At 46.6% G+C, this 23,727-nt stretch overlaps 1 protein-coding gene across 2 annotated transcripts in view; it reads left to right on the top strand.

The window, feature by feature from the left end:
• ccbe1 (collagen and calcium binding EGF domains 1) overlaps positions 1-23,295 on the top strand; it is a 112,480-nt gene extending 89,185 nt beyond the window's left edge. For both annotated transcript variants that reach the window (XM_029692390.1, XM_029692391.1), the window contains exons 9-11: positions 8,323-8,358; positions 19,216-19,251; positions 22,124-23,295. In XM_029692390.1, coding sequence (XP_029548250.1) covers positions 8,323-8,358; positions 19,216-19,251; positions 22,124-22,549 — 498 coding nt within the window. In that variant the 3' untranslated portion in view covers positions 22,550-23,295. The remainder of the gene's footprint in view (positions 1-8,322; positions 8,359-19,215; positions 19,252-22,123) is intronic.
• Positions 23,296-23,727: the final 432 nt, after the last annotated feature.

The following is a 23,727-nucleotide window of genomic DNA, read 5'->3' as shown; positions in this document are numbered from 1 at the left end:
CTCCTCACCCCCGTGTCCCCCTCCTCCCCTCCCCATGTCCTCACCCCCGTGTCCCCCTCCTCCCCTCCCCATGTCCTCCTCACCCCCGTGTCCCCCTCCTCCCCTCCCCATGTCCTCCTCTTGCCCCCGTGTCCCCCCTCCTCCCCTCCCCATGTCCTCCTCTTGCCCCCGTGTCCCCCCTCCTCCCCTCCCCATGTCCTCCTCTTGCCCCCGTGTCCCCCCTCCTCCCCTCCCATGTCCTCCTCTTGCCCCGTGTCCCCCCTCCTCCCCTCCCCATGTCCTCCTCACCCCCGTGTCCCCCCTCCTCCCCTCCCCATGTCCTCACCCCCGTGTCCCCCTCCTCCCCTCCCCATGTCCTCACCCCCGTGTCCCCCTCCTCCCCTCCCCATGTCCTCCTCTTGCCCCCGTGTCCCCCCTCCTCCCCTCCCCATGTCCTCCTCACCCCCGTGTCCCCCCTCCTCCCCTCCCCATGTCCTCCTCACCCCCGTGTCCCCCCTCCTCCCCTCCCCATGTCCTCCTCTTGCCCCCGTGTCCCCCCTCCTCCCCTCCCCATGTCCTCACCCCCGTGTCCCCCCTCCTCCCCTCCCCATGTCCTCCTCGCCCCCGTGTCCCCCCTCCTCCCCTCCCCATGTCCTCCTCTTGCCCCCGTGTCCCCCCTCCTCCCCTCCCCATGTCCTCACCCCCGTGTCCCCCTCCTCCCCTCCCCATGTCCTCCTCTTGCCCCCGTGTCGCCCTCCTCCCCTCCCCATGTCCTCACCCCCGTGTCCCCCCTCCTCCCCTCCCCATGTCCTCCTCTTGCCCCCGTGTCCCCCCTCCTCCCCTCCCCATGTCCTCCTCTTGCCCCCGTGTCCCCCCTCCTCCCCTCCCCATGTCCTCCTCACCCCCGTGTCCCCCCTCCTCCCCTCCCCATGTCCTCCTCTTGCCCCCGTGTCCCCCTCCCCATGTCCTCCTCTTGCCCCCGTGTCCCCCTCCTCCCCTCCCCATGTCCTCCTCTTGCCCCCGTGTCCCCCCTCCTCCCCTCCCCATGTCCTCCTCTTGCCCCCGTGTCCCCCCTCCTCCCCTCCCCTCCCCATGTCCTCACCCCCGTGTCCCCCTCCTCCCCTCCCCTCCCCATGTCCTCACCCCCGTGTCCCCCTCCTCCCTCCCCATGTCCTCCTCTTGCCCCCGTGTCCCCCTCCTCTCCTCCTCACCCCCGTGTCCCCCCTCCTCCCCCCATGTCCAACTTCTCCTCCTCTCTCTCTCTCGTCTCTGCTGTGACACGTGTCGTGGACACATGTCAGGACAGACAGACAGACAGACAGACAGACAGACAGACAGACAGACAGACAGACAGACAGACAGACAGACAGACAGACAGACAGACAGACAGACAGACAGTGTTGTGACCTCCCCAGCTGTGGATGGCCCCTCTAGGGGAAACTAGGGCACGACTCACAGGCCCGTCTGTCCTTGGATGTGTCCCAAATGGCATCCTATCCCCTATATAATGCATATCAGTTAAACATGTTTGAACTGATATCGATACCGTATCGGTTTGAAGGAATAACATTGCAGCTGTGTGGACATCCACGGCTTTGTGAAGTCCAGACAACTTGTTGCTGATTGCCCATTGGGACATGTGGGAATGTTCTGGGAATCTGCCCCACTAGTTTAATAAGGGAAGTCCGTTGATCAAATCGAATTGTATTAGTCACATGCGTCGAATACAACAGGTGTTGACCTTACGGTGAAATGCTTACTTACGAGACCCCAACCAACAATGCAGTTTAAAAAATATGCACAAGAATAAGAGATAAAAGTAACAAGTAATTAAAGAGCAGCAGTAAAACAACAATTGCGAGACTATATACAGGGGGGATACCGGTACAGAGTCAATGTGGAGGCTATATACAGGGGGGTACTGGTACAGAGTTAATGTGGAGACTATATACAGGGGGGATACCGGTACAGAGTCAATGTGGAGGCTATATACAGGGGGGTACCGGTACAGAGTCAATGTGGAGGCTATATACAGGGGGGTACTGGTACAGAGTCAATGTGGAGGCTACATACAGGGGGTACCAGTACAGAGTCAATGTGGAGACTATATACAGGGGTACTGGTACAGAGTCAATGTGGAGGCTATATACAGGGGGTACCAGTACAGAGTCAATGTGGAGGCTATATACAGGGGGGTACCGGTACAGAGTCAATGTGGAGGCTATATACAGGGGGGTACTGGTACAGAGTCAATGTGGAGGCTATATACAGGGGGGTACTGGTACAGAGTCAATGTGGAGACTATATACAGGGGGGTACCGGTACAGAGTCAATGTGGAGACTATATACAGGGGGGTACCGGTACAGAGTCAATTTGGAGACTATATACAGGGGGGTACTGGTACAGAGTCAATGTGGTTAGTTGAGGTAGTATGTACATGTAGGTAGTTATTTAAGTGACTATACATAGATGACAACAACAGAGAGTAGCAGCGGTGTAAGGGGGGGGGGACAATGCAAATAGTAATCTGGGTATCCATTTGATTAGATGTTATGGCTTGGGGGTAGAAGCTGTTTAGAAGCCTCTTGTACCTAGACTTGGTGCTCCGGTACGGCTTGCCGTGCGGTAGCAGAGAGAACAGTCTATGACTAGGGTGGCTGAAGTTTTTAAATGTTTAGGGCCTTCCTCTGACACTGCCTGGTATAGAGGTCCTGGATGGTAGGAAGCTTGTACTGGGCCGTTCGCACTACCCTCTGTAGTGCCTAGCAGTCGGTGGCCAAGCAGTTGCCATACCAGGCAGTGATGCAACCAGTCAGGATGCTCTCGATGGTGCAGCTGTAGAAACTTTTGAGGATCTGAGGACCCATGCCAAAAGGGGGAATAGGTTTTGTTGTGCCCTCACCACGACTGTCTTGGTGTGCTTGGACCATGTTAGTTTGTTGGTGATGTGGACACCAAGGAACTTGAAGCTCTCAACCTGCTCCACTGCAGCCCCGTCGATGAGAATGGGGGCGTGCTCAGTCCTCTTTTTCCTGTAGTCCACAATCATCTCCTTTGTCTTGATCACGTTGAGGGAGAGCTTGTTGTCCTGGCACCACACGGCCAGGTCTTTGACCTCCTCCCTACAGGCTGTCTCGTCATTGTTGGTGATGAGGCCTACCACTGTTGTGTCATCGGCAAATTGAATGATGGTGTTGGAGTCGTGCCTGGCCGTGCAGTCATGAGTGAACGGGGAGTACAGGAGGGGACTGAGCATGCACCCCTGAGGGCCCCCCGTGTTTAGGGTCAGCGTGGCGGATGTGTTGTTACCTACCCTTACCACCTGGGGGCGGCCCGTCAGGAAGTCCAGGATCCAGTTGCAGAGGGAGGTGTTTAGTCCCAGGGTCCTTAGCTTATTGATTTTAATATTAATATCCCGTTGGTAGTTTAATCTTCCGATTTTATTCTCCAAAGATTGTACGTTTGCTAGCAGAATGGAGGGAAGTGGGGCTTTATTCGATCGCCTACGAATTCTCAGCAGGCAGCCCGCCCTTTGGCCCCTTTTTCTCTGCCTCCTCTTCACACAAATCGCGGGGATCGGGGCCTGTTCCCGAGAAAGCAGTCGGGCTCATCAGAGTCGTGAAAGGGAAAAAAGGATTCTGCCAGTCCGTGGTGAGTAATCGCAGTCCTGGTGTTTGGAAGTTATTTTCAGTCATAAGAGACGGTAGCAGAAACATTATGTACAAAATAAGTTGCAAATAAACAAACAAAAAAACACAATGGGTTGGGGCCACAGGGAGACACAGCCTTCCCTGTGGCTCCGTTGGTAGAGCATGGTGTGTGCAACGCCAGCATGGTGTGTGCAATGCCAGGGTTGTGGGTTTGATTCCCACGGGGGGCCAGTACAAAAAGAAATGTATGAAATGTATGCATTCACTACTGTAAGTCGCTCTGGATAAGAGCGTCTGCTAAATAAAGAAATGGGACATGTAAAACATCTGCCTTCCTCTCCGTCGCCGTGGCCCATCATCAGGAAATGAATTATGTTAAGTCGAGATACTGTGAGAATGTCTGTGAGAGGGTTTTGTTCATGCAGGACTAGTCATGTATGCTGTTTTACAGAACAGTGTAGGTTAAAAGGTAGAATAAACTGATATCACGATATGCCTTGCTCTTATCGATATGAAAATCATATGGAGTTATTGATATTTGTGCTCACTGCTAATGTATATCTACAGTACATGTCAAAACACTGGGGTATCATTACTGCACACAGCACATCCTCTCGCTCGCTCTCGCTCTGTAGATTCTTGCAGTGGTGGAAAAAGTACCCAATTTTGATACTAGGCAAGAAGGTAGAGACAACAATACATCACACAAAGCAGCCACAACTGTCTGTAAGAGTGTCCATGATTGAGTCTTTTAATGAAGAGATTGAGATAAAACTGTCCAGTTTGAGTATTTTTTGCAGCTCGTTCCAGTCGCTAGCTGCAGCGAACTGAAAAGAGGAGCGACCCAGGGATGTGTGTGCTTTGGGGACCTTTAACAGAATGTGACTGGCAGAACGGGTGTTGTATGTGGAGGATGAGGACTGCAGTAGATATCTCAGATAGGGGGGAGTGAAGCCTGAGAGGGTTTTATAAATAAGCATAATTTTTTATTTTTGTACCTTTATTTAACTAGGCATGTCAGTTAAGAACTAATTCTTATATACAATGACGGCCTACCCCGGCCAAACCCAGACGACACTGGGCCAATTGTGCGCCGCCCTATGGGACTCCCAGTCACAGCTGGATGTGATACAGCCTGGATTCAAACCAGGGACCGTTTTGCGACGGGTATACAGAAATGACCAGTTTACAGAGGAGTATAGAGTGCAGTGATGTGTCCTATAAGGAGCATTGGTGGCAAATCTGATGGCCGAATGGTAAAGAACATCTAGCCGCTCGAGAGCACCCTTACCTGCCGATCTATAAATTATGCCTACGTAATCTAGCATGGGTAGGATGGTCATCTGAATCAGGGTTAGTTTGGCAGCTGGGGTGAAAGAGGAGCGATTACGATAGAGAAAACCAAGTCTAGATTTAACTTTAGCCTGCAGCTTTGATATGTGCTGAGAGGACAGTGTACCGTCTAGCCATACTCCCGTCTAGCCAACCCAATGTGTTGCAGCTGCTGGGTAAAACATATAAACCCATGAAGAAAAGATGCCTGTACGCTGTTGTTTTATTATGTGACTGTCTGTCGTCCTGTAGTATCATGTCTCTGTCTGTCTGTAGTCCTGTAGTGTAATGTCTCTGTCTGTCTGTCATCCTGTAGTATAATGTCTCTACTGTCTGTAGTCCTGTAGTATAATGTCTCTGTCTGTCTGTAGTCCTGTAGTATAATGTCTCTACTGTCTGTAGTCCTGTAGTATAATGTCTCTGTCTGTCTGTAGTCCTGTAGTATAATGTCTGTCTGTCTGTAGTCCTGTAATATAATGTCTCTACTGTCTGCCGTCCTGTAGTATAATGTCTCTGTCTGTCTGTAGTCCTGTAGTATAATGTCTCTGCTCTGTCTGTAGTATAATGTCTCTACTGTCTGTAGTCCTGTAGTATCATGTCTCTGTCTGTCTGTAGTCCTGTAGTATAATGTCTCTGTCTGTCTGTAGTCCTGTAGTATAATGTCTCTACTGTCTGTAGTCCTGTAGTATCATGTCTCTGTCTGTCTGTAGTCCTGTAGTATAATATCTCTGTCTGTCTGTAGTCCTGTAGTACAATGTCTCTGTCTGTCTGTAGTCCTGTAGTATAATGTCTCTGTCTGTCTGTAGTTCTGTAGTATCATGTCTCTGCCTGTCTGTAGTTCTGTAGTATCATGTCTCTGCCTGTCTGTAGTCCTGTAGTATCATGTCTCTACTCTGTCTGTAGTATAATGTCTCTACTGTCTGTAGTCCTGTAGTATAATATCTCTGTCTGTCTGTAGTCCTGTAGTATAATGTCTCTGTCTGTCTGTAGTCCTGTAGTATAATGTCTCTGTCTGTCTGTAGTCGTGTAGTATAATGTCTCTGCTCTGTCTGTAATATAATGTCTCTGTCTGTAGTCCTGTAGTATAATGTCTGTCTGTCTGTAGTCCTGTAGTATGTCTCTGTCTGTCTGTAGTCCTGTAGTATAATGTCTCTGTCTGTCTGTAGTCCTGTAGTATAATGTCTCTGCTCTGTCTGTAGTATAATGTCTCTACTGTCTGTAGTCCTGTAGTATAATGTCTCTGTCTGTCTGTAGTCCTGTAGTATAATGTCTCTGTCTGTCTGTAGTCCTGTAGTATAATGTCTCTGCTCTGTCTGTAGTATAATGTCTCTGTCTGTCTGTAGTATAATGTCTCTGTCTGTCTGTAGTCCTGTAGTATAATGTGTCTGCTCTGTCTGTAGTCCTGTAGTATAATGTCTCTGCTCTGTCTGTAGTATAATGTCTCTGTCTGTCTGTAGTCCTGTAGTATAATGTCTCTGTCTGTCTGTAGTCCTGTAGTATAATGTTTCTACTGTCTGTAGTCCTGTAGTATCATGTCTGTCTGTCTGTAGTCCTGTAGTATAATGTCTCTGCTCTGTCTGTAGTCCTGTAATATAATGTCTCTGCTCTGTCTGTAGTATAATGTCTCTGTCTGTCTGTAGTCCTGTAGTATAATGTCTCTGCTCTGTCTGTAGTATAATGTGTCTGTCTGTCTGTAGTCCTGTAGTATAATGTGTCTGTCTGTCTGTAGTCCTGTAGTATAATGTCTGTCTGTCTGTCTGTAGTCCTGTAGTATAATGTCTGTCTGTCTGTCTGTAGTCCTGTAGTATAATGTCTCTGCTCTGTCTGTAGTCCTGTAGTATAATGTGTCTGTCTGTCTGTAGTCCTGTAGTATAATGTGTCTGTCTGTCTGTAGTCCTGTAGTATCATGTCTCTGTCTGTCTGTAGTCCTGTAGTATCATGTCTCTGTCTGTCTGTAGTCCTGTAGTATCATGTCTCTGTCTGTCTGTAGTCCTGTAGTATCATGTCTCTGTCTGTCTGTAGTCCTGTAGTATCATCTCTCTGTCTGTAGTCCTGTAGTATAATTTTCTGTCTGTCTGTAGTCCTGTAGTATCATGTCTCTGTCTGTCTGTAGTCCTGTAGTATCATCTCTCTGTCTGTAGTCCTGTAGTATAATGTCTGTCTGTCTGTAGTCCTGTAGTATAATGTCTCTGTCTGTCTGTAGTCCTGTAGTGTAATGTCTCTGTCTGTCTGTAGTCCTGGGAGCTTCCATCAGTGTGTGGTGATCCATTCTTTATTTAATTCTTGTTGAGCATCACCCTTAAAATAAAGGTGAACAAATCGTGTGAAAACTTTCTCAAAATATCACATGACATTTTCACGAGTCAAACATGATTTTCTGACACACACTTGTAAAATAAATTCTTATTTACAATGACGGCCTACCTCGGCCAAACCCTAACAACGCTGGGCCATTTGTGCCAATCACGGCCCGTTGTGATACAGCCTGGAATCGAACCAGGATCTGTAGTGACACCTCTAGCACTGAGATGCTGTGCCTTGGACCGCTGCGCCACTCGTGAGTAATAACAGGGTAAAATGTCTGAATGCTTTACATTACAACGCATTGGGCTCATTTTTGTTCCGCCGTCATGCAAGTCTCAGTATTACAACTCAATTTTGTCACCAGAGTTGTTGAAACACTAACCTACTGTATCAACACCAGGGGTCCTCTGTGACGCATGACATTAAGCTCAGAGAACTATGCCACTGTTTATACTGTAGAGAAAATGTTCTATATGCTATGGAATCACACTCTACTGTGTTCTGTATTGCTCTGCAGTGGCTCCTTGAGCCTTTCATGCTGATCTGTATTCATCAGACCTGGGTTCAGGTACTATTAGAAATCTTTCAAATAAGGACTTTGACCATTTGGGGGGGTGGGGGGGGGATTTGGGGGCTATTCTATTGGTCCCTTAAAGCCAGTGAAGCACAATCAAGCACTGATAAATTATTTGAAATGATTTCGAATAGTATTTGAACCCAGGTCGCAACTGGGTTGTGGGCACAGAGTGTGTGAGTGTGTGAGTGTGTGAGTGTGTGAGTGTGTGAGTGTGTGAGTGTGTGAGTGTGTGTGTGTGTGTGATAGGTGATGGACATTTCAGTGTGGCACAATATGAATCAGTCCGGATCTGAATGTGGCGGAGGTCCCAGCTCTCTGTCCCCAGTGTCCTTTGATGGTGACTGTATTGAGAGGAGATACAGAGATTCTTTGCCCTTAAATGCTAAAGTCATTGAAATGTAGCTGGACCCTAGATGTAACTGTACACAGTGAATGGATAAAATGATGTGATCTGTGATGTCTTCTCTCGTCTCATACAGGGTCCTGCGGGGGCTCCAGGAAAAGATGGCGTCAAGGTAGAGCATGATTTGAGCTACATCCCAAATCGCATCCCTATCTAGTCCACTACTTTGACTAGGGCCCATAGGACTCTGGTTAATCGGTACCATTTGGAACACAACCTTGGAGCATCCTCCCTAATCTCAAGCTCTCTTCTAGCCTGGTCCCAGATCAGTTTGTGCTGTCTCGTCAGTTAACTCCTATGGTTAATCGTTGTCAAGCCAAACAGATCTGGGATCAGGCTAGTCTTGACTGTTTTTCATCTGAATCTGGCAAATGTCTCGTTTTAGCCTCAGACAGTCTTTTTTTTTTGTATGGAATGTAAATATTTTTTTTTTAAATGTTGGAAGATTATGTTTAACATCATATCTATGACTACTATGGACTTAGACAAACTCTCTAACAGAGGCTATTTTGGGAATTGAATTCCCAGTGCATTCCTGCAAAGAAGCAGCTTTTATCTCTTTCCTTCAGCTGTGTTTTGTCAACTCTTCCACCTGAAAATGCCCTCACCTGGTCTAAAGGTGACATGACACGTATGCATTTTACAATAATGTTTCATTAAAAACTGCTAGCCACCATGCAATGCCTGTATAAGGTACAAAATACTCATATTTTACATAATACTTGGGTAAGTTAGTGCACTAAAAACGTACTGAGGAGTATTTTGTAGATATGTCCCCGATATTGGGTGTTTGGTTAGATAACAGATATGGATAGCTAATGGACTAGCTTACTGATATTGGGTAGGTGATTGGTTAGATTACAGATATGGATAGCTAATGGACTAGCTTACTGATATTGGGTAGGTGATTGGTTAGATTACAGATATGGATAGCGTATGGACCAGCTTACTGATACGTTGTTCTACATTTCAACCAGTACCTTATGATTCTGTATTAGGTGTTTGGTTAGATTACGGGTAACGTATGAAACAGTTTACATTGCTATAACTTTTACACAGAACCTTTTATGATCCACCATGACTTGGGTATCCGTTGATGTATGAAAGATTTCAACGTTCTGCTTATCACGTTCTGCTTATCTAAACCATCTGGTACAACATTTACACAGCCTCTGTCTGACCCGTGTTCAGCTAATAATCTCAGTAGTCAGGTCCATAACGGCTCCATCCAGGCCACACAGCACAATGTGCCCATCCTCCTCTATCACATAGCTTTAATGGGCTGGAGAGCTGTGTCTATACTGCCCAGGTTATTAATATGCTATACTTACACTAATGCTACATTATTAGGCCGGTACACACTCAGGTTGCACGTTGATGTACAATGCATTTGACACAACGGCTGTGATAAAAGTTAAGAGGATATTTTTCACGAGTTTTTTGCAAAACAATGTTTACACAACCATTGACAGTTTAGGCTTATGGACTTAAATGGTCTGAATATCTACACTGAACAAAAATAGAAACACAACATGGTCCCATGTATCATGAGCTGAAATAAAAAGATCCCAGAAATGTTCTATACGAACAAAACTCGTATTTCCCTCATTTTGTGCACAAATTTGTTAACATCCCTGTTAGTGAGCATTTCTCCTTCGCCAAGATAATCCATCCACCTGAAAGGTGTGGCATATCAAGAAGCTGATTCAACAGCATGATCATTACACAGGTGCACCTTGTGCTGGGGACAATAAAAAGCCACTCTAAAATGTGCCGTTTTGTCACACAACACAACGCCATAAATGTCTTAAGTTTTGAAGGAGTGTGCAATTGGCATGCTGCCTGCAGGAATGCCCACCAGAGCTATTGCCAGAGAACATAATGTTAATTTCTCTACCATAAGCCGCCTCCAACGTTGTTTTAGACAATTTGGCAGTATGTTTAACCGGCCTCACAACCGCAGACCACGTGTGGGTGATCTATTTGCTGATGTCAACGTTGTGAACAGAGTGCCCCATGGTGCGGTGGGGTTATGGTATGTGTTCGGATTTTCGTTATTTAGCCCTCCGAAAAGGCTCACCAGGAAGCACACAATGTCATGACTCGTGTTTTGTCCTTAATTTTATTTTAAATCAAATGACCACAGGTCATAAACCTGAAATACAACAAACAAGTAATGACAATATATTATTCAGATATATTATTTAGTATGTTATTCAAGTAATATAATAATAATGTAAATAATAAATCAAATAAGCCTGCAACACCATCAAAGATGTGGCGAATCTGGCTTAAAACAGCACCGACTACATCACCCAGAATGCCCAGCGCCAGAGGAGCATGCGCACAGTGACTCTGCCGTCACAGGTTGCTATGGACGCTGTCACAGGACACAGAACCCTTGCCACCACATGCCTCGTCCAAAGGATTTACACACAAACGCAACATAATGCGGCACTCCACCATGGATCAACGAACCAAACCACCGCTATCACCACCGCCACCAGAAACCAGCAGAGTGCGCCGAACAAATCAGCACAATGCAAATGGCTGATAATAATAGCCTAATGCTATATAGCATCTGGTTCGCTGAGCTACCGCACCCAGCGAGCTACAAGTTACTCCCGGCCAACTAACACCGACACAGTGAGGTAAACGTTCAGTGCACAAACATATAAGTGACAAACATCAACGCTAGACTGAGTAGTTCGCAGTTACATACCAACGGGCTGTGTGCTCCTGATGATTGTCTACGGTGAAGTGATTACCAGGTGCTGTTTATTTAAGTCTCTAGTGAAGCTGCGCATGCGCACATAACGTAACATATCTGAGCATCTAAGAAACTTAAAGAAATCACTCGTTCCCCATTTAATTGAACTCATCAGACCCATTTGCTTCTCTTTTATCTATTTATATATATATTTTTTTTTTCTTTTCCTGAGTGAGCTAGAAATCTCAACACCTCCCACTTGGCCGACTGATCGAAGATCCAAGGAGGGCACAGTCTCTTGAGTCTCTCAGTGAGAATTTCAAACTAAAGTCCAGTCTTTGTAGGCATTTACAAACATGTATTAACTAAGGAGGTAGGCTCCACCACCTTTCCTCCTACTGAGTGTAGGTTTGCCCTCGAAGCACTCAGTTGCCTCCCAGGGTTACCCGCTAGCTAAGCAAAGAACACAGAGTCACAGTCTTTGGGTACCCATGGCGAGGACTTATCTTACCTCCTCTTGGTCTTCAGCAGGAATCAAGATCACCAACCTCCGCACATCCCTGCGAATGACGATTTTCGTGTGCATGGTAGAGTCCTTTCTCCGGGCCCTGGGAACCATGGGAGCAGGAAGACCCATGCAGGTTGTTATGTCCGCATCCCGGACAACCCCCTTCTCGTCTGGATATGTTGTAGCAACCCGGCCGAGCCGGAACTGCCCCCTCAGAGCGTTCTGGTCCGCAATCCAGACTACGTCTCCAACCTTGATACTTCTCTCTGCTCGGTGCCACTTGTGTCTTATGAACAAGTTTGGTCCTGCCAGTTCGCTCCATTTCTTCCAGAACCTGTCGACTCCAGCCTGGACAGCCCTCAGCCTGCGCCAAGAGCGGGTTTCCATGTCGATTCCGTGTATGTCACCTCCCTGTCTGGTACGCCCCAGGATAAGGGAGTTGGGCGTCAAGTACTCCACTGAGTCCTCTTGTTCCTGTGCCCTGGCGTCGATGGGTCGCTCATTAGTCAAGTTGGCTGCAGAGTAGAGAAGGGTCTGGAACTCCCCCCAGGTGTAGCAGCCAGTTGTTCCACCAAGACTGTTAAGAGCTCTTTTAAGGAGCTTGACAGCTGCCTCTGCTGCTCCATTCCTGTGTGGCGAGTCTGCAGGATGAAAGTCCCACTGCCACTCTGTGCTATTTCTGGCAGCCTTGTCTTCAACGGATGCCTTCTGCAAACAGGCCAGGTGCTTGTGTAGCTCTCTCAGAGCAGGCCTGGCTCCCAAGAAGTTTGTGCCTCTGTCTGACCATAGCTTTTTGGGATGCCCCCTCAGAGCAGTGAACCGGGAGTAGGCCTGAAGAAAGCTCTCAGAAGACTGGTCGTCGATGAGATCAGCATGGACGGCTCTGGAAGTCATGCAGCAATACACGACTCCCCAGACCTTTTTCTTGGTTCTTGTCTTAACAGCGTCCCTCACTTCAAAGGGTCCAAAGAGGTCTAGTGTAGTATACTCGAATGGGTTCGCTCTACTGGTACGTTCCTGAGGAAGAGCGCTCATCACTTGCTGGCAGAGCCGGGCTCTTTGCTTCTTGCAAGTGATGCACCTGTTGACCACCTTCTTCACTGTCCTCCGACCTTGCACAACCCAGGCCTTTCTTTTAGTGTGCAGCAGTGTGGCAGCCACCCCTTCATGATTCGCTTCGTGAGCTTCCCTCGCAAGCAAGGCCCCCAGCCACGACCGGAACGGGATTAAAGGTACAGCGGTTCCGTCTTCATTCCAAGACTGGACTCTACCACCACAAAGTAAGAGTCCATTGTTGTCATCTTTCATCACAACAAGGCGGTTTAAGGTCGTATCCTGAAAGTTCACGCCGTCTTGGGCTGCAAGGGCTAGGTCTTGGAAAGCCTCTTTTCTCTCTACCACAGACAGCCTGGGCCCCCTCACCTCCCACTTTGCTGAGCTCGAGGCTTGGTAGCTTGTCCTCAACCAGGATTCTGCCGCTCTTCGAACCCAGGCGATTGTTCCACACAATTTAGACAAGCTACTGAATCGTTCGGGCCCGACAAGGCGCACTAGAGCTACACCCCAGGGCTTCCTCTTTGGCCTCTCTACTGCTAGAGTTGGACCTTGGTCTTTCATCTGCGGTTCTGAGAACTTTTCTGCCTGAGACCTGGTGACTACAGCTGAGAACGCTCTTCTCTGCAACCTTTTAACGTCATCAGCCACGCTGGTCACTATCTCACTGGCCGTCTTTACAGGCCACCCAGCCTCAGGCCAACTCAGGAACTCTGGGCCTTGTTGCCACTCTGACCCTTCATCGAGTTCCTCAGGAGTTGCTCCCCTTGTGATGATGTCTGCTATGTTCAGGTTGCCCTCAATCCACCTCCAGTCTTCCACTGGTCCAGCCTTCTGGATCTCTCCGATGCGGTTAGCGAAGAAAGTTTGGTAGCCATAGCTATCCTTGTGAATTGCTCCCAGGATTGTTTGGCTATCCACGAAGTGGACCCAGCGTGTGACCTTGATGCGGCAGTGCTTTACAAGGTATTTTCTCAGGCGGATCGAAAAGACAGCACCACATACCTCTGCCTTAATCACGTCTCCTTTCTGGTTGAGAGGGGTAAGCTTTGCTTTTGACTCAACCAGCCTCACTACGACCCCATTCTGCGTCTCCCAACGGAGATAGAGCACCACGCCGTAGGAAGCCTCACTCCCATCTGAAAACGTGACTCCCATTGGATGGCCTATGGCTCCAGTTGGTGTGAGGCTTCTTTCGAACCTGATCTGGGCAAGTCTCACATATTCTTCGAGGAGTCTTATGGAAGCCTCTCGTAGTTTTGGTGAGAGTGGGTCATCCCAAGTGTCCTTAACTGGACTGCTTATACTCGCTTCTTGGTAAGCGTCTCTCACAAGCATAACCCCTTTCTGCTTTGCGGGTGTGGCAAGACCAATGGGGTCGTAGAATCCAGCGATCTGGCTTAGCAGCATCCGACGGGTCAATGGGTTTGGAGTTTTACCTCTGACTTCCTCTTCGCACAAATCGACTCCTGTTCTCATCTTTCCTCTCTTCTTTGAGAAATTTACAGAGGTCATCACACGAAGTTTGTCGGTCTCTGGTTCATAGCCGACTCCAAGTGCTTTGCTCTCTTCGTCCCGCATCTGGTTGGGTAACACCAGCGTTTTGGGCACACTCACAGTTGTCTTACTGATACTGGCATCAGTTGTGGTTGCGGACCTCCCACTTTGGCCTGATAAGACCCATGGCTTAAGGGAGAAGCCTCCAGCCTTTAAGATCTTTTCCACTCCTTTGGTGATTTTCTCCAGTATCTGCAAGTCATTGTGGGACGTCAAGATGTCATCCACATAACTATCTTCTACCACAACTCGGCGCTCCTCAACCATGGCTGCAAACTGGGGCAGGTTGGCTGTTTCTCTCATTGCCACCTGGGCGATACAACCAGCAGGTTTATCGCCAATGTTGACCCTGACGACAGCAAAGACTTCGATCACCTCCTCAGGATTGTCTCTCCAGAGGAATCGATGGAGGTGTACTTCTTTGTCTTCTAACCAGACAGAGTTGTACATTTTTTTTCACATCACCCAGTGCGGCGTACAACCCAGTCCTGAATCTCAGAAGCACGCCCCTTATCTGATTTAGGACATCAGGACCCTTGTACAGTAGGTCATTCAAACTTATTCCCATGAATTCTTGGCTACTGTTCCAGACAATTCTTACAGGGGTAGTGGTTGAGTGAGGATTAGGAGCAACTAAATGACTGATATACCACTTAGGTCCCTTCCAGCTATCGATTTCCTCCTGGGTGACATTAACGGCAGCCCCTCTTGAGACCATATCGTGGATTTGCTCTCTGTACGCAGCCTTCCATTCCGGCTCCCTCTCCAGTCGTTTCTCAGTGTTTAAAAAGGTCGCTTCCACTGCATGTCGATTGTCAGGCAGCGTTGTGGGGTCTCCTTTCCATGGGTAAGCTGTGTCCCAGTGAGGGGATTCGCTGTGCTTGTCAGCTTGCACGTAGGTGAGACATTCCTTTATTTTCTCCAAGTCTCTTTCCTCTCCTAGGGTCATTTCCTTGCCTCCAGGGGGGCACCTACCACATCTGCAGCCACCACACTGAGGATCACAGGCGGCGCCAATACTGTCCCACTTGAACCATTCAAAAACTTCTTTGTTGGTAGTTGCAGTGTTTCGGAGGATTGCGTCTTCTTCCACCGAAACTCTACTGGGTCCTCCCGTCTTCACGAGAATCTCTTTGTACGCCCTTGAAGCTGTTCTCATTGACCTAGCGAAATGTGTTTCAGACCTGTGCACCGCTAGGTCTATCACTTCAAAGAGGTCAGGATGCGTTCCACCAACAGCCTTCCCAAGGGGACCATCCCAGAGGACGAGGTCTCCAACTACTCTGACTGGCTGTGGGACCAGGCGACCCTCCCTGTGGCTAATCAACAGGTCGATCTTTTCGGGCCGGACCAAGTCCTTGAGTTGAACATTTGGAAAGAACTTCTGCAGTTGCTGTGGCGTGACAGCTTGGTTCACTTTCGCAACATCTTCCAAGCCGTAACAGAGAAGTTTGTGCTCTGCTATTGTACCTCTGGGAGTTTTTACTCTCAGCCTCAGGGTATACTTCATGGTAGTAATGGTTGTCTCCATCCCTCCAACACCTTGGACAATCAACTTAATGTTCTCACCATTTAGCTTGAGACGCTCTGCTGCTTTATTAGAGATATAATTAGTATCTGAAGCGAGATCAATCAACGTACCGACTAGCTGGCCAGAGTTTGTCGTCACATCCAGTAGCATCATTATGACAGGGCACTCTTTTGGCTCACAACCAATGCTAGCACACACTTTTGTTGTGATCTTATTTGAAAAGGCTTCTTTGAACTCTGCTCGCACCTCTGGAGAAAGTTTGGCAAGGAGCTCCTCCTGTTTGTTGGTTAGTCCAAGGCCCCGTTTCCCCAATTTTGCATCGCTCTGCTCTCCGCTCTTTTCCTCTTTCTTCTTGATCTGTGACTTTGGACAGAGCAAGTAATTGTGGTCTGAAGAGCCCTCTTTCTGACAGTCATCCTTTGAGCATAGATACTTTTGTGTGCAGCCGCCATCGTCACCATGAAGGCGCAAGCACTTAAAGCATGCTCCTGCTCTCCTAAGCTGAGCCTTCTTGCCTGTCAGATTGAGCTTCTTGAAGACCTTGCAGGCGAACAGCCTACCTCCGTGCTCGTTGTCTCCACATGTGATGCATGAGCTTGGTTGAGCGCCCTTTAGGGTGTTTCCTGATGTGGCTCTGGTGAATGCCCTCCTTTCCTTTTTCTTTTCGCTCGACCTCTCAGTATTGTCCGCCGAGCTAGGCTGTAGCTGGTCTAGCTCCTCGAGAATGTCCTCCTGCTTCTTCAAGTATTGCAGTAGACAGTCAAAGTGGTTGCATGGTGAAAACCCGCTTCCAGGGTCATTTTTGTGTGTTATCCACTTTTCTTTCAGGGAGTCAGGAAGCTTACTTTCAATCGACTGCACAACCACTCGGTTCTTCACAGCATCTTCCTCCCCTAAGACTTGTAGGTCACGAAGAGCTCTCTCCACGGCTTGAATCAGTTCGATTGTCTTCCTCGGATGGTTTCCTTTGATGGGGCAAAGTCCTTGCACTTCTTGTGCAATCAGCAGCACTATTTTAGGCTTATTCCCGTACTTGTTGTCCAGGAGCCTGAACACGTCGTTGGCGGATCCACAGCTGGACAATACGAGGTCCCTCTTGACTTTTTCATCTAGGCTTCCCAAGAGATGGAATTTTCTCACATTTTCCAATCCATGAGGGTTTCCCAGACGTTGCAAGTCCTCCCATTCAGCTTTCCAGCGGTAGTAATCCCTCATATTACCAGCAAACATGGGCAAGCGTGCACGTTCTAGGCTGATATGGGGCCTGTAGTTGTAAGTCCCCACTGGCTCCTCCTGCTCCACAATTTTCACTTTTCCCAGTTTCCCTTCGTCGTCGGATTGAGAATCGCCTTTCCATGCCCACTCATCCCACAGTTTTTCACGCCTTTTCTTCAACTTCCGGATCTGGTCCTTTGACTCTGTTGCCTTGGACCGAGGGATCAAATCTTTCCACTCATCCAATCCTCGTTCGAAGTTGTTGACCTCCCGTTCCAGGTTCCTATGAATCAATTCACATTCCCTCCTGGTCATATGGTGGTGATCCGTGTCCTCGGCCTGGTCCATGGCTGATCCAGCCTCTTCAGTGAGGGTGGTAATTTCCGCCTCAGCGAACCTTGTCCAGAAGCTGATCAGGATGACTTGTTCAGTTTCATCAAACTTACAGTCACATTCTGCTGTTTTTCCATCAATGTTTTCCGCCTTCTTTTTGGCTTCATCATCGTCCACTTCTCTCAGGGCCGTGGCATACTCAAACCCTGCATCTCTGACTCTGGAGTGATCCACTTTAAAGTTCCTCCACTCACTTCTCATTTCACTTTCCCCCAGTGCACTAGCTCTGGAGGTGAGGTAATTTGCTCTTCTAGTGAATGCAGTCTGGGCTGCTGACCGCTTCTGTTTTAGCCTCTCCAGCTCCTCCTCTGATGCTGCCATCTTGCCAACTTTTATAGCGTTTAACTCAAGCTCAAGTGTTTTCTGCCAACTGGGTTTAAGTAGTCCTTTAACTGTAGACTCTATCCTCTTCTTGGCTTTCACTCATTAATGATTTGCCTAGTAAGTCAACAGATGAGCAGACAGCTTTATGGGTGGACTGTTTGCTTATCAGAAGTTAGTCTCGTGACGAATGTTCTAGCACTTGCATTATCCATGTAAAGGAGAACCGTGGTTTATGACTGTTCGGATTTTCGTTATTTAGCCCTCCGAAAAGGCTCACCAGGAAGCACACAATGTCATGACTCGTGTTTTGTCCTTAATTTTATTTTAAATCAAATGACCACAGGTCATAAACCTGAAATACAACAAACAAGTAATGACAATATATTATTCAGATATATTATTTAGTATGTTATTCAAGTAATATAATAATAATGTAAATAATAAATCAAATAAGCCTGCAACACCATCAAAGATGTGGCGAATCTGGCTTAAAACAGCACCGACTACATCACCCAGAATGCCCAGCGCCAGAGGAGCATGCGCACAGTGACTCTGCCGTCACAGGTTGCTATGGACGCTGTCACAGGACACAGAACCCTTGCCACCACATGCCTCGTCCAAAGGATTTACACACAAACGCAACATAATGCGGCACTCCACCATGGATCAACGAACCAAACCACCGCTATCACCACCGCCACCAGAAACCAGCAGAGTGCGCCGAACAAATCAGCACAATGCAAATGGCTGATAATAATAGCCTAATGCTATATAGCATCTGGTTCGCTGAGCTACCGCACCCAGCGAGCTACAAGTTACTCCCGGCCAACTAACACCGACACAGTGAGGTAAACGTTCAGTGCACAAACATATAAGTGACAAACATCAATGCTAGACTGAGTAGTTCGCAGTTACATACCAACGGGCTGTGTGCTCCTGATGATTGTCTACGGTGAAGTGATTACCAGGTGCTGTTTATTTAAGTCTCTAGTGAAGCTGCGCATGCGCACATAACGTAACATATCTGAGCATCTAAGAAACTTAAAGAAATCACTCGTTCCCCATTTAATTGAACTCATCAGACCCATTTGCTTCTCTTTTATCTATTTATATATATATTTTTTTTTTCTTTTCCTGAGTGAGCTAGAAATCTCAACAGTATGGGCAGGCATAAGCTACGGACACAGTTGCATTTTTATCAATGGCAATTTGAATGCACAAAACTACCGTGACGAGATCCTGATGCCCATTTTTTTTTTTTACCAACAAGTTCATATCTGTATTCCCAGTCATGTGAAATCCATAGATTAGGGACTAATTTATTTATTTCGATTGACTGATTTCCTCAAATGAACTGTAACTCAGTAAAATCAATGAAATTGTTGCATGTTACGTTTATATTTTTTGTTCAGTATGTCTTGCCCAGGTTATTACTATGGTACAATACTGCTACAATATTAGTACATAGACTGAAATATATTAATCTGTTTCTTTGCTGTAATTTAAAAACAAAGTAAACATCTGGATTAACAAGGTTTTTGAACTTCACTCAAAATGAACTTTCATCTCCCGTGTGGTAATGACAGTATACAGAGAAGACAGTCAATGTTGTCTTCTCCTGCCTTATTGCTCTGTAGCTGTAACTCATCTTAACACAATATTGGTTTTGTTTCTCTAGGGGGAGACGGGGGCTCCTGGACCTTCTGGACCTCCAGTAAGTGAAGACTGTTTTGATGCCACTCTTCTGTCTTCATTTAACTACCCTACAAAATACCAGTCAGTGATATACTGTTATGCACCATGACACACACACACACACACACACACACACACACACACACACACACACACAGTCTTGTACAGCTAATTTTGTGGGGACACACAATTAATTCAGTCCCATCCAAAATCCTATTTTCCATAACCCCTAACTCTAAACTTAACCCTAACCCGTACACTTACCCTAACCTTAACCCTCAACCTAACCATAGCGCCTAACACTGATTCTAACACTAATTCTAACCTTAACCCTAAACCCCCCTAGAAATAGCATTTGACCTCATGGGGACCAACAAAATGTCCCCAGTTAGTCAAATTTTTGTTTGACTAAGAATAGTTAAACATGCCCACACACACACTCTCTCTCTTCTGTCTCCCTTCAACCACCCTGCATGGTGTACTATATGAGACGGACTGGTCACACAAATTTCCCAGGTGGCAAAGGTCCGGATGGATATTGGTATTTATCGGTGAAGTAACAAACCCCCACCTAGCAATCCATGCAACACCAAACTGTTCATACCCCGCTTGTTGGTGGAGATAACATTTAGCCATTTTAAAGCTCATTTCCTGCAATTCTACACATTTTCCCCGTCTTATGTGCGTTTTATATGATACCAGGGGTCGAAGCACGATTGAGCCATACAAGTTTGATGGCAAACTTTTAAGTGAATAACAGAAGGGAAAACACTGCACACTGCTGCTCATGCTCCCAGGTGATATTTATTTACGTTTTTGACCCTTAGGTCTTCATCAGGCATCCATATCCCAGGTGGGGGTGGAAGGTATATATTAAATATTGATCACATTCTCTGTGTCTGATCATATATTTTGATACATTGAATGTTAATATTGGGAAACTATGTTGTACATTTTTTACCTCCTGTTTCAGGAAGTGATGTCACTGAGTACTGCCCCTATATATAGGACCTTCCACCCCCACCTGGGATATGGATGCCTGATGAAGACCTAAGGGTGGAAACGTTGTAAATAAATATCACCTGGGAGCATGAGCAGCAGTGTGCAGCGTTTTCCTTTCTGTTTTCCATGAGTTTGTCTACAACTCCAGCACCTGTGAAAAGTACCTGGATGTGCGTATTTTCTTCAGATTTTGTACGTAAACCTTAAATGAGCCATACAACTTTGATAGCACTCCAAGATGCTGACGTAAACTAACCTCCTACAGGATCGGTGTCCCCCCCGTGGGACGGTTGAGCTAATGTGATTAGCATGAGGTTGTAAGTAACCCAAAAAAATCCCAGGACATAGACATATCTGATATTGTCAGAAAACTTAAATTCTTGTTAATCTAACTGCACTGTCCAATTTACAGTAGCTATTATAATGAAATAATACCATGCTATTGTTTGAGGAGAGTGCACAATTAAGAACTTGAAAATGTATTAATAAACCAATTAGGCACATTTGGGCAGTCTTGATACAACATTTTGAACAGATATGCAATGGTTCATTGGATCAGTCTAAAACTTTGCACACACACTCCTGCCATCTAGTGGCCAAAATCTACATTTTGCCTGGGCTGGAATAATACATTATGGCCTTTCTCTTGCATTTCAAAGATGATGGTACAAAAAATAAATAATAATATGCATGTTTCTTTCTTTGTATTATCCTTTACCAGATCAAATGTGTTATATTCTCCTACATTCATTTCACATTTCCACAAACTTCAAATTGTTTCCTTTCAAATGGTATCAAGAATATGCATATCCTTGCTTCAGGTCCTGAGCTACAGGCAGTTAGATTTGGGTATGTCATTTTAGGAGAATTTTTTTTTTTTAAAGGGTCTGATCCTTATTAAGTGAGCCATACAAGTTTGATAGCAGTCTGAGATGCTGGTAGTAGGTGCCGGTTTGAGTGTGTCAAGAATTGCAACGCTGCTGGGTTTCACGCTTAACCCTTTCCTATGTGTATCAAGAATGGTCCACCAACCAAAGGACATCCAGCCATCTTGACACAACTGTAGGAAGCATTGGAGTCAACATGTGCCAGCATCCCTGTGGAACGCTTTTGACACCTTGTAGAGTCCATGCCCCGACAAATTGAGGCTGTTCTAAGGGCAAAAGTGGGTGCAACTCCATATTAGGTAGGTGTTCCTAATGTTTTGTACACTCAGTCTCCAACTGAGTTGTGATGTTAGATTCCATGCTGCGTGACCAAAGCTCTCCAGGCTGTTCTCTGTCAGTGTTGAGATCCATAGTCCACACGCACCACCTCTGAAATAGCATCAGTAATGTCAGAGAGGTAGCGAGAAGAGAGAGGGTAGAGGCCATCCCTACAAATCTTTCACATTAAGTTTTCCAGGATGTTTTGGATTTCGAATGCTGGATTCCAGACACACATCTGTAGGTCAGATCATGGAGGGAGGAGGTGATGGCGGGAGAATAGAGGAGTGGAAGTAGGGAGGAGGGGGATGGAGGGAGGGTTGGCGAGAGGCACAGTTTTGCCACGGTGAACCCAGAAGGTTCAGAGGTCAAGGAACAAACGCCCAGTCTCTCATCATCTCATCGTAGAGTGAAATCAAAGCACCAGATTAATGCGTCATCCACCCCCCCCTTGACAAAAAAATAAGTAAAAACCTTTGAGATGAGGTGTGATCCTGTAGAACACACTAACAGCAGTTCCAATTCAATTCAGTCGATTCAGGAAGTAAACAGACATTTCAAATCCACATGGACAATTGTAATGCATAGTTTTCTTCTGGAACTTACTCAACTAAAATGGAATTGACCACAACTGTGAATGACAGTGGTATGTTATTAACCTCCAGTTTTGATTTGTCAACCTAGGGCCCTCCCGGATCCTTTGACTTCCTGCTGCTGTTGATGGCTGACATCCGTAATGATATCGTTGAGCTACAGACCAAGGTGTTCGGCAGACTCATGCAGTCTCCTGGAGAGGAGTTCCCTGTGGGGGTCCCCGATACATGGAGGGACAACCAGTCGCCTGGGAGGGAGGTCCCCATGGTTGGCCCAGAGAGCTGGAGGGACAACCAATCGCCTGACAGCTGGAGGGAGAACCAAGATATCCTGGTGGACATGGGCTCTGGAGAAGACAAACCAAAGGATTACAAAACACGAAATGTTGCCAAGGGCAACTCTGGAGAAGACTACAAACCACGCAGGAAGGAAGAGGACAGGAACAGGAACAGGAATAGGAAGAGGAAACCCATGCGAGCCTCAACAACAGACTCAGACTTGGATTGGACGCTTTGAATTTGAGGCAGATTTTCAGTATTTGTTTGTAAATATTAATATCAAAGTTTTTTTTATTGAACTGCTTAAAGTCACTCAAAAGTCAGAATGTATTTCTGTTTTTTTTTTTATAAAATCTCTATTTTTATATTATAAATAGGATTGTAAATGTATATTTTAGTAAAAGAAAAATGGTATTAAGGATTTGAATGTCTTCGCTCAACAGAATTGAACTCCTAATTCATTTAATTTAAATTTGAATGTCTCAAATGTCTACTTTCTTACTTAAATGTGGTTTCCACCCTGTTACAGACTCATGCACACATGAGAATAGTCCAATTCAGAGTCCAATTCGTCCTACCCATAAATCACAGATAGAATATGTAATTCGATTTCTTTGCTCCTAATCACCACAGCTTTGTTTGTTCGGTGCCTCAGCAACACTAGCCAAGGATTGTTTCTGGTTGCTATGGCTGCTAAGTAAGTGTGTAACACTTGGCCAAAGCCAAGTGGTTGCTATGGCTGCAGAGCCTCCAGGAGAATGGTCCTTGACAGAAAGAAGAAGAAGAAAGGTCATGGAGAGTACCACTGGAGATAGATTGAGCAACTTTTCAAGAAATGTAATATTCCAGTGTTTTTAAGTGGCACCATATTATATGTGAGCAGATCCAAGTCTAGGCTTATGTGGTCAAAAGGGGGCATTTTACAATGCAAACATAAATCGGACATGTAAAGAAACTGGAAAATAAATGCAGTAATAACAGAAACATGTATTCCATCTGTTTTTACTTATGTCATGGCTGGAGCAGTAAGAGATAAGACTGGCTCGGCTTGAACTAGAGAGAGGGGGAGAGAGAGAGGGTGGAGAGAGAGAGACAGAGCGAGAGGGTGGATAGCGAGAGAGACAAAAGCAAGAGGGTGGAGAGACGGAGAAAGGGGGGAGAGAGACGGAGAAAGGGAGGAGGGGGAGTGAGAGAGGTGAAGAGATGGGGTGTGATGAGGATAACCTTCGAATCCCTGCTCCACTCTTCCTCGTCTCTCTCTCCCTCTCTCTTCAGACTTCTCTTCTGGAGGTAGACAGAACAGAGGTTAACTAGGAGGATAGAACAGAGGTTTACTTGGAGGATAGAACAGAGGTTAACTAGGAGGATTGTAACGGCCGTCGTTGAAGAGAGTAGACCAAGGCGCAACGTGGTTAG

This window comes from Salmo trutta, chromosome 15 (assembly GCF_901001165.1).
Source record: "Salmo trutta chromosome 15, fSalTru1.1, whole genome shotgun sequence".
Lineage (NCBI taxonomy): Eukaryota > Metazoa > Chordata > Actinopteri > Salmoniformes > Salmonidae > Salmo > Salmo trutta.
The sequence above is the reverse complement of the archived record's forward strand: the minus strand, read 5'-3'. Positions and strand labels throughout refer to the sequence as shown.